General features: G+C 40.6%; 2 protein-coding genes across 2 annotated transcripts; one reads left to right on the plus strand and one right to left on the minus strand.

The window, feature by feature from the left end:
- Nucleotides 1-587: 587 nt before the first annotated feature.
- On the minus strand, nucleotides 588-7,992 carry ercc3 (excision repair cross-complementation group 3). Its single transcript, XM_018683753.2, has 15 exons — nucleotides 7,819-7,992; nucleotides 7,031-7,230; nucleotides 6,654-6,890; nucleotides 6,484-6,533; nucleotides 6,255-6,390; nucleotides 5,875-6,045; nucleotides 5,425-5,629; nucleotides 4,848-5,162; nucleotides 4,506-4,690; nucleotides 3,556-3,758; nucleotides 3,358-3,454; nucleotides 2,716-2,833; nucleotides 2,508-2,626; nucleotides 1,614-1,763; nucleotides 588-1,488 (listed from the first exon to the last, which is right to left on the minus strand). Exons 1-15 carry the CDS (start codon nucleotides 7,844-7,846, stop codon nucleotides 1,348-1,350), a joined length of 2,355 nt encoding a protein of 784 aa, XP_018539269.1. The 5' UTR covers nucleotides 7,847-7,992; the 3' UTR covers nucleotides 588-1,347.
- Nucleotides 7,993-8,455: 463 nt separating this feature from the next.
- On the plus strand, nucleotides 8,456-11,180 carry gpalpp1 (GPALPP motifs containing 1). Its single transcript, XM_018683749.2, has 7 exons — nucleotides 8,456-8,665; nucleotides 8,808-8,934; nucleotides 9,198-9,293; nucleotides 9,416-9,674; nucleotides 9,798-9,962; nucleotides 10,064-10,165; nucleotides 10,314-11,180. Exons 1-7 carry the CDS (start codon nucleotides 8,581-8,583, stop codon nucleotides 10,530-10,532), a joined length of 1,053 nt encoding a protein of 350 aa, XP_018539265.1. The 5' UTR covers nucleotides 8,456-8,580; the 3' UTR covers nucleotides 10,533-11,180.
- The last annotated feature ends 50 nt before the right edge of the window (nucleotides 11,181-11,230 follow it).

The following is an 11,230-nucleotide window of genomic DNA, read 5'->3' on the forward strand; positions in this document are numbered from 1 at the left end:
TTTTGGCAGCTTGCATGGGGCTCTACATATTCTTCCTGGAATATCTTTGTCATTAACAAGCAGAGGAAGTAGACCCCCAAATCCTCAACCCTCTCTATCCCCAGCTTTTTACTCCAAAGTCCAAGTCCAAAAAAAAGTTTTCCCTCCATTCAGTCTTTGTGGGAAAACAAATCTTGTGCATAATGCTATGCTTTCTTTACTCAGCCAAATTAAAATAAATTGGTGTACTGGGAAAGAAAACGTGAAGTGTAGCCAGTGGTTACTCTTGTCATTGTTAATTGCTGACAGGAACATTTATGGGGTTTTCTATACTTGTACTCAGTGGTTTTGAATGTTGTCATGCTCCATTTTGCTACTATGAAGTTCTTAGAACATTAACTTCAGCTTCCTGCAGTTCCTTTTGTATATGTGAAATTTAAATTTCTATTTAGAGTGACATCCTTTGATGGTTGAAGATTAACCAAATGTAAATCTGAAAAAGGAAATTCCAAAGACAACTCTTTAAAAATTTTCTTTTAGCAACATTATAAAAAAGAAAATTCCAGAACAAAACATTAGTGAACACTAACATGAAGGTGGCTATCAGGAACAGATTAATGTGGGTTTAATTTGTGATGTTTTAATGTGTAAAATGCAGTCACATTTACAAAAATATGAATTGACATAAGTCTAGTAAATATCCTTTGTTTTCCTCCTCAGATACAGTTCTCAGTAAAGCAACCACCAACAGCAGGTAAGACACAGACTAGAGAGCTGATTTTCAGTTACTTACAGCACTGGCATTACCTATCGATCATACTCCAGTAGCTGTCCACTCTCATCCTACATAGAGACATTTGTGGCTGAAATGTACTGCAAACAGCAAGGTTTAGCTTAAATATCATGAACAATACCTAATTATGTTTCACAGTGTGCCATGATTGGCAAAATTACAAATGAAAGCCAACAGTATTTGACACTTGGACAGAGTTTGCAATGAATTTCATCTGCAAATGTCATGCATGTAGGTGTTTGAGGAAGCTGGAGCTGAAACTGTCATATTCATCACATAGAGCAGCCGAACCCCGCAGGCATTGTTCTCTGCATTCTTATCAAATGTATCGGTGCAGGTCAACCATTATCACCAGTGGCTACCAGGAGGAAGCAATGTACAGTGTATCATCATTAGCTGTAGATAATATTCAGCGTCAGGTTATCTTCAGTCATTGCTCTGTTCTCCAGACCAGCTGGATCTACTGCTAGTAGTCTGCTGCTTAGCCTCAGTATACACTGTTGTGCCTCCGTTCTGTCCTATTGCCCTGTTGCAACTGCGTAAGTTTTTAGGTGTCAGGCTCTGAATCAGTGCATCTACTTTCTGAAGCGCTTGAACAGTGGATGAACACTCTTCAACGCTGAAGCTGAGGCTTTGTTGCTTCGGCTTTGATATTCCATGTAGACCGTGTCATCTGCACCCGACATGGAGCTCATGGTGCCTGCTCGCCTCGAGAACTAATAAGGAAACAGGAAGAGACAAAAGAAGTGAAAATATTGTGATACACAAGAGCACAAGATAAGCATGCAAAAGCAATCATGTGCATGTGTTTTCTGAGTCCAAGTTTTGGGAAAGTCCTCACCTGCGGTCGTGCGCCCACCTCCCCTGCCACCACTTCCTCCTCAGCATCCAGGTCTGAAGCAGCTAGGACTTTCTGAAGCAGCTGCTGTTGCTCATCTCTGGAGGAGAACATTAAGTCCTCTTCCTCCATACCTGCCAACTTTGTAATGACCTATGAAAGAAGAGGAACATGCCAACTTAAAAACAGTGCTTGAAAATGGAACAAGAATGTGGTGTCACATAAATGAAGACAATCAAGCACATAGTTTGCTCATTCATAAACACACCAATGTCTCCTGAACAACTGGTCACAAAAACTGTTAAGAAAAAGTTATTTTTTATTTTGAATTTAATGGCAAAAAGCTAATTTATCTATATGCAACAAGTGTGCTTTTGAATGTTGTAAGACACTTTTTAAACTTACTTTCCAGTCATTTTGTCATTCGATATGAACTTTCTCCAAATAAAATTGTACAGTTGCATATCCACAGTAGAACAGGTAGAGTTCTCTGCTGATGTAAACTATCTGTTAGTGAAAGATGCTTTTTCTGAAACCAGTTGGTTTTCTGGGTTCATTCTTTGTTTTGTCCCTCTAAAGTAAACTCCTATTGGCTGTTGCCAGAATCACTCTCAGATTTCAGTGTTGTGTGTCTTGGTCCACCCAGACTGGATCTAATGAAACCAAACACTTTTGAAGACAAAATATCAGGCTCTAAGTAGCCTGGGGAAAGTATATGGATTACAGTAACTGAACAAAGAAAATCCTATTTGTTTGTTTAATAAACTAAGTATTACTCAAATGTTTGTCCAAAACTACCCTTTATATTTAGGACCTTTACATTTCTATGAAGGACATGTACAGTCTGGTGCATGAAATTAGTTATTTTGCAAGCAGACAAATATAATGTGAAACCACCTTAAAGCTGTATCCCTGATCCACCAGGAACCTTTGCCTCTTAGTGGAGTAAGCCATCTCCTGGGTGTCCTGGGACACCAGTGAATAGAAGTATGCATTGTACTCCTCTGCTACCATTCCTAAACAGACAAACAGGTGGACAGTGAGAATAACTGTTTTTGTTCATGGGTGGAGGAAGAGTGTTTTGTTTTTTTGCAGACAGACTAACCTTTCTTGGCTCGTAAGACTCTCCCAAGCCTCTGGGCTTCCTGCCTGCGTGATCCACCATGGGAGGAGATCTGGATCAGAACATTGGCTTCTGGCAAGTCAAATGAGGTGTCTCCAACCTGTTTGGTGGCAGAGATGTGGCACAAATTCAGAGACATTGATACTGCCACTGTATCACTGTGCCAGTATGCATTTACAGTTTTGTCCATTTTTGAGATTGTCTTTCATCTGACTCATATCAAGACTCATATCAAGTACTACACAGTCTGTGTAGATTACTGTGAATGACCCATGAATGACCTGGAAATATTTTTACATAGTTTGCAACAATCTAAATTTATATGGAAAACAGTTGAAAGGATGGCTCACAGCCTACAGGATAAAAAAAAAATCTAAAACAGGTGCCATAACATGTATATTGGTTAAATCTGTTGTTGATCTGACTTTAATCCAATTATCACTATGTGTGGAAACACACTTAAGGACAGAAAGCATCCTACACAGAGAGGAAGCAAATGAGTAATTCAGGAAGTTGTCTAGAAATATTGGAGTGCCTCCCACTGGCCACAAGGGGGCATAGGGTGTCTAAAGGAGCACAGTACATGTTAAATGCAGTAAATCCATAACAGATTGACTGTTTTACCTTGGAAATGAAAATGGTGTTGATCTTGGGGTTGTGTTTGAAGTTCTGTAAAATCTGCATACGTTCTCCCTGTGAGGTTGGACCATAGATGTAAGGCCTAAAGACGACAAAAAGAGAATCAGTGAAAGCATTAAGAAACCTAATGAAAAAAGGCAATTTACAGACATAAATAAGTTGTCTGTACCATAAATAACTTACTTGTTGAGGCGAATGGCATATTCCTTCAACGCAAACACGTTGTCAGCGAAGACAATAATCTTGTCATTGCGCCGCTCATGAAAGCGAATGAGAAATTGGCAGGCACGGAACTTGTTGGGGTTCATGGTATAAAGCAGGATGCGCTTCTTAGTCTTAATGGCCACGTACTCTCTGTAAAACTCTGGAGACATCGGGCACCACACCTGAATGGATATAGGGTTTAGACAAATTTATCAATGTGGAACACTGTAATAAGAATAATCAACACTGTATAATAACAACAGTAGTAGTTCAAGGCTTTGCATAGTTTTAGTGTACTTTGTGTGTTTTCTTTTTGCTTATTATTTCTTTATGTAGAGGGAACAATGCACATTAATCAACTTTGAAATTTAACAACATCAATGTCAACAGCTAGTTTGCTGTTGAGCAAACTAGCTGTTGACATTGAAGTCTGATTTTAAAAATGCTGTATGCAATGAAGTTCTTTATTACAAAAATCTACTGGAGTCAAAGAAAGCTCTCTCATCCTAAAAGTTGACCTCGGACAACCTTCATATCTCTGGCACAAGGTCGATAGTTGACTCCTGACTGCAGCTAAAAGAAAGATTCTCAGCCAAATATCACGCAATCATATGATATTAAGGTTTATACAACCACAGTGTCATGCTCTTTGAGATATATTTGGTCACAAAGAAATCACTTGTTTGTTGAGTTGTGGCTACATCTCAGGGCCTAACTCCGATACATATGAGACACAAATTATTTAGTGTTCAACAATGTTTGCATGTGGCTCCACTCAACTCCACAAGCTGTCATAAGCAATGACATGAGCTCAAAATCTACCAGGTCACACAAAGTCTACAGAGAGGAAGAGCACACAGTTAGTGCTGTCTAATTCATAACATCTGATTTCTTTATTTCATTTTCTGGTACAATACTGCAAGACTCACCTCTGCACACTGGACTTTGGCAATGTAGCCATTGTTCTGCAGTTCCATCCAGTTGGCCTCGTACAGCTTGGGCCCAATTAGGAAGTTGAGGTCCACAATCTTGTCATCCTCCCTGACAAGTGTGGCGGTGAGCCCCAGTTTGCAGTGTGCCTGGACAATGGTCAGGACACGACGAAACATTTTGGCTACAGAGGAAACAGAACTATTATGTTAACATGTTGATTCATTTCACCAAAATATGTATTAATATCCAATTGCATCCCAAATCATTACTTCAAAATATTGTCAGCTCAACGCTGGAGGGTAAAGTTTCTCAAAAATTGATGTACTGTAACAGCTCACCAGGGATAGTGTGCACCTCATCCAGGATAATGAGTCCCCACTCCTGGCTCCGCATCCATTCCATGACCCTCTCGGCCTCCCACGAGCGCTTGGTGGTGTGACCCAGCATGGAGTAGGTGCTGATGGCCACCGAGCAGCCAATGGGCTTGTCCTTGGCATCGGAGGTGAAGCGGCAGATCTGAGAGTCATCGATGGTGGACCACATCTTGAACTGTGCCTTCCACTGCTCCACCGACACAGAAGAGTTACCCAGCACCAGGCAGCGTTTGCGCACCGTGCATGCTGCCGTCACGCCCACCAGAGATTTGCCAGCTCCTGGAAGACAAAAGGGAAATACAAGCTTGTAACACATGAGATTATACTACAAAAATAGTGTGGGCTGAGGGTACTCTGTAACTTTAATATAAAAGAATACCATTAAGCACTTGTTTTACATGAGCTGGGTAAATCTTTGTTTAACAATTTCATTTATTTATATTATTTTAAGTTTAAGCCTGTATTTTTATTGGTGGTGTCCTTTTTGCTCTGTTTCTCCAGGTTCTGTCCTCCCTCGGCTGCAGTGAACCAGCTGTCTCACCGCAGGGCAGCACAATGACCCCAGAGCGAGCACGTCCATTCCCAAACATCTTGCGCAGACTCTTTTCCTGGTAGGGCCGCAACACAGCAGTGGGCTTCAGGTCTATGTTGATGTCTGGGTTGACTGTGTCGTTGCGAAAGTCATACTCTGCTAGGAGGGGGTACTCCAGCTGAATACAACGCTTCTGCAGCTCTTCAATCATCTCCTATACCAGATCAAAGAAGAGTGGGGTATAATAATCTGATTATATTTTTAAGCACTTCATTTAATTTGATATAAAATCACAAGACACATACGGTGACTTTAAGACACTAGTAATCAAATATACTGCCATTTTACGAAGCCTTTTTACTGCTTTTCTCTATTTTATATCCTCATAAACTGAAAATCTTTGATGTTTTTGGCTTCAGATGACACAACCAAGACAAAAAAAAGAAATCAGATGTGTACCTGGCGAATCTCAAAGGACACAGTCTGCGTCTCCTCCTCCTCTTCCTCTTCTTTATCCATCTGTTCATAGTAGCTGAAGATATCCTCAGGGACCTGCTGGGTTGAGGTTTCTCCCTCACTGGGCTGCTGTGATGTGGAAGTACCTCCCTTTTCCTGAACAGACTTGGAGATCTATCAGACGGACACACAGAGGGACAGCTGTTGCATGTTTGACCAGGACAACAGTTACACTTTTGTGTGAAGAGGTCTAATAGGAGTTTTTTTTTTTCCCAAAGCATGACTCACAGTCTCTTTTCAAATAGATGCCATCAATATTTTGTTAAGATATGTTCATAATCTTGTCTTTATGTGTCAGTAAAAAAAGATACTTGATGGCGTACCGCTGACTTGCTGTGGATGACTTCAGTAATAAGTTCAGTGTTGTCTCCATCTGCACTCCGGAGACGACATTCGCGGATCACATTGTCCTGAAGAAGACGCTGTATCACATCAGGGAAGGCACTCTCAACGAAGTACCTGAGGGTAGAAAGGAATCACAGTTTAGCCAGAGCATTGGAACGATAATTAATGATGTATAGATAGAAGGAATGGTTATTGAAATGACTTTACCTGTTGTGCTTGAGCACCAGCTTCACTTTGCCATAACTCACTGTGCAGAGCTGAGAGAAGAGAGGGATTAAACAGAGTGATTAAATAACCAAACTGTGAACAAGACATTTCAAATAACCTTCCCCCCTCCCTCCTCTTCATTGAAATATCAGATGCTCGCTCAGTCTGACCTTAATAAACTGTACAATTCCATCAGGTACAGACGTCTTGCTGAGTTTCTGCAGGTACTCCACAATATCAGAGGTCTGCAGCCCTACACTGACAGCTGCATACAGGGAATAGGCTGTCAGCTTGTACTCGTGGATGTGGTTAGGCCTGCACACTGGCTCTGCAATGGCCACCAAGAAATCCTGGGCATACTTATACACAGGCGAGAAGGCCTCCAGAAAGATGTGTCCATCTGGAGCCTGGAGGCCAGAAAAATGAAACAAGACAAAAGAGGAGGAGAAAGAAATGTAAGAAAGCATCATTTAGAAGTTTGTGTAAAAACGGGAACAGGGCCACTTGTGATTTGTAAAGTGGCTGCAACAATCCAAGCATGTCTTACCACCCAGAGGGGGCGTGAAGAGTGATCATTTTTTAGCAGCATCTGAACACGGTAGTCTTTGGCTCCATACTCATCCAGTTTTGTAGTGGACTCGTCCACTTGTTTCCCTGCAGCAGCAGGTATGGCCTCCTGAGACTCGCTGCCCACCACCTCATCATCATCTTCATCCTCCATATAGACACGCTTTTTGGACTTCTTGTCTGCAGCCCACAGGAATTAGAAAACATTCTCAGTAATAATAAAGAATTATATCAATGTAAATTCGCTAGTTTAGGATTTTGACACACTCCTGGCAATATCAGTGATTCCTTTTAAAACAGTACACCCTTCCATTTACTACAACTGTTCTATATAACTATTTTTATATGTTTTACCATTTGAGGTTGTGTTTCACTCATCAGTTACACCTATATCTGGCCCAGCTTTGTGTCTCTCATGTATTAATTATGATAATACAGGAGGCACAAAGTATGGTTAGACACATATAATATCTTAATGTAAGACACATACGTTAAGTATAGATGAAACGATTAAGCCCCGCCATCACCCTGAACTACCCTTTTCACTCCAACTGCTACCCTCTGGTAGTACAATATACATGGCAGAATCAAAAGAGGCGTTCAAAGACTCCAAAACTAGCGTGTGGTCAACATTACATAGCAAGGAAATATGAGTGTCAGTGAAACAATTCCTCCACGCATTAAGGTTTTCAACTTTCAAATGGCCACTGAGTTAACGTTAGCTAATAGCTAGCTAGGTAGGTTCAAAACGTAGCATTAGCAACTCACCCCGGTCTCCTTTATCCTTTTTACCCATTTCAAAAACTTTTCAATGTGCAGTGTATTTCAAAAGATGTCAGATTTCTCTTCCTAACCGGCTAGGTACCCTCCTGAGAGCCCATATAGATGGACTGAGGTGCATGTGCGTGATGTCTCTACGAAACTAATAGTGTAAATTCAGGAAAGTAACTTCCGGTAGCCTTCAAAATAAAAGAGGATAGAAGACGCTTCATTTGAGGAGCACACTATTTAACAATAGGTAAATTTGCGTTACAGAACTGTAAAGGCACCTTAAAAATGTCACAAGAGCCCAGTGTTGAAAATAAGTGAGAATAATCAGAACAACGGGCTTGGCTGTGAGTGTTATACTATCGTTATCATTAGATTATTAATTATATGTGAGCAGCATTTTACCGTTGTAGTTCTTCCAAAAGGGAGCTAATTTATCTATTTTTTGTTGCACAAAATTACTTTTTAAAGGGATTAATCTGATTATTGTCTGAGTTTATCAATCGACTGTTTGTTTTGTACGAGATATAACGTTATCATATAATACTTTCGATGCTTTTATTGTTGCATCACAATAAATGACTGTTCTAGTGCGACTATTTTTTCGGTAACTTCACAGAAGATATTGAGCCTGTGTTTACTTCCTGTGTGAAAGGTGAAACTGCTTCTGTAAGCTTCCTCTTGTGTACGGGGCAGTGTTTCTCACTTTAATAGAAACCACTGAAACTACGTATCCGAGTAAATAAGTTCGCAGTGTCAAATATGTCGTCTGATGAAGTAATCGGACCTGCTTTGCCCCCGATGTTCAGAAAAGAAAGTGATGAAGACTCTGACCATGAAAAAGGATGTAAGTATGAGGCGAAATATAGTTTGTCAGAGACCATCATTATTTTAGAAAAAAAAAAAACACAAACAAAACACTAAACTCAAACATTCGTGTCAGGTTGCTTTTCCCGCGGTAGTTAATTGTTTTTCTTCTTGGACTGTAGTTGCAGGCCCGGCTCTGCCTCCGGGTTACAAGCGGGGAGAACCGTCGAGTTCCTCGGATGACAGTGAGCAGGAGGTGTCGGTCAAAAGAGCCAAGACCAGACACACGGCTGAGGACAGACCTGCAGAGTAGGTTAACTAGTGGACTATATGTTACATAAAAAACACTTTCTGATAAAGCATAATTTATAAAGGGCTGACAAGCTGTAATTAATGGATTTATTAACTAATGCTTTACAGGTCTGTTATAAGACATTAATGATAACAACTCTCGGGTTATTAAAGCCATTAATTGCAGCCTATAAACCCTATTTAAAGGATGCATTACCAGGAAATTGTATCAATTTATAAAATGTCTCTACAAACAGAAAAGTTAAGTGTCTGTTGAACAGGGTGGAGAAAACAAAGACACAAGAAGATGATGATGATGGTTTCTTTGGACCAGCTCTCCCACCAGGATTTAAGAAACAACAGAGTTCACCAGAACGGTGAGCAAATAAATGTTATAGTTTGCCTCAGTGAATTATAATAAGTGAAAATAATTAGCTGAGGACAACAGTGTGGAGAAATAGTTAATTATGGAAGCTGTAACTTCATAGTATTCCCTCAGGCCACCTATGCTGGGACCAGCTTTGCCTCCTGGGTTTCGCAGGGCAGCGTACGATAATGACGATGATCAAAATGGTGAAGACGGAGAGGGTGTCCCAGGGCCTGCCCTGCCCCCAGGCTACCAGGCTGAGCCTTCCAGCAGCGAGGAAGAGGATGAGGATGTGATCGGACCCATGCCGGCCAAAGGGCCTATACAGTACTCTGTGGCTCAGGACTTCGAGCTCAGAGCACAAAGGATGAAAGAGAAGCTGACCAGAGTCGTGAGTCATCCTCATTTTGCCCCCAGTTGCATCTTCACATTCTCCCATTCCTTTTTTATACCTTTTAAAGTTTTCCTCCTCTGCTGTCTGAATTCGTTCCTATGTGTATTTCTGTGTACACAGGACACTCCTGAGGTGCTGACCAGAGAAACATGGATGACAGAACTCCCACCAGAACTGCAGCACATTGGCTTAGGGGCTCGAACTTTCAAGAAGAGATCAGGTCCAGTGAACAAAGATCGCTCCATTTGGACAGATACACCAGCAGACAGAGAGCGCAAGGCCAGGGTAATCAATGAAAAATAATAAATAACTTTATACTTCCAACTGGTCATTCTTATCAAAAATTTTGCTTTCCCGTATTTCATGGGTCTTTTCTTGACTAATAGGAGCGCCTTGAGGGAAAGAGGAAGGGCGAGGCGGAGAAAGACAGTGTCCCACATGTCCCTCACAAGGACTTGGAAATTGCAGAGAAAGTGTCCAAGTATAATGTAAGTGTTGTGATGATATAATGTTCCCATATATATCATAGTTATTGTCCGATTTTAGTGTCCTTTTTTAAGTGTTGTAAGTGTTCACGTGAAACTAAGGACTAATTAATTAATTAAACAAATTTCTCCACCCACTCCCTGTTATCAGGAGTCTAAACGTGCTGAGTCTCTGATGAGTCTGCACACAAAGAAGATGAAGGAAAAAGCAAAAGAGAAGGCTGACAAACCTGTAGAGAGGAGACCGTTTGATCGGGATGAAGACCTGCAGGTGAATCGCTTTGATGAGGCACAGAAGCAGCGGCTGCTGAAGAAATCTCAGGAACTGAACACACGGTTCTCCCACAGCAAGGACCGAATGTTTCTGTAACAAATCATCAAATGTAATGTGTTCAAATGTGCAGACCTCCAGCTACGGTCGAGCTGGTGAAATTTTCATACAGGGTTTTTTTACAGTATGGACTGTTTCTACAGATACTTACATATTACACAAATTGAGAATTTAATTCTATGTTGTTCTATGAGACAGAGTAAACTTAACTGGATGAAACAGACAATACAGACACAGCAGTGACTGGGCTCTGTGCTACAGCAAATGTTGCAGTGTGATTCAAGCAGTGGCCAGTGGAGCTTGCATTTTGGATGATGAAGCAATTATTAAAATAAATGAATTATTTTTCTTACATTGATATACAGTATATCCTTTTGAGATTTGGAAAATCATCTGTCAGATTGAATTTAATTGATACTCATCCTGTTGGACTAAAGTCACACTGACAGTCATTTTAATCTGGTATGCTAAAATAATTCAGGAATAACACTGGCATAAACACTGTCTCTCCATGCCTCAAACCTTGCTAGAAATATTTTGTGTACTGTGATTGATTTATTTGTTTTTTTGTAAACCAATGTGTACATATTGTTTGCATGCACCCATTGTAGCTTTGCTGTCTGTCATGTGTCCAGTAAACTGATTTTGTTGTTTTATTAAGTTGATTAAACTTGTTTTTTAAACCTATGTGTTATATTCTTATAAGTATCTGCAGGTGTTTAAAAGTCTTAAAAAGA

Source organism: Lates calcarifer, linkage group LG2 (genome assembly GCF_001640805.2).
Source record: "Lates calcarifer isolate ASB-BC8 linkage group LG2, TLL_Latcal_v3, whole genome shotgun sequence".
Classification (NCBI taxonomy): Eukaryota; Metazoa; Chordata; class Actinopteri; family Centropomidae; genus Lates; species Lates calcarifer.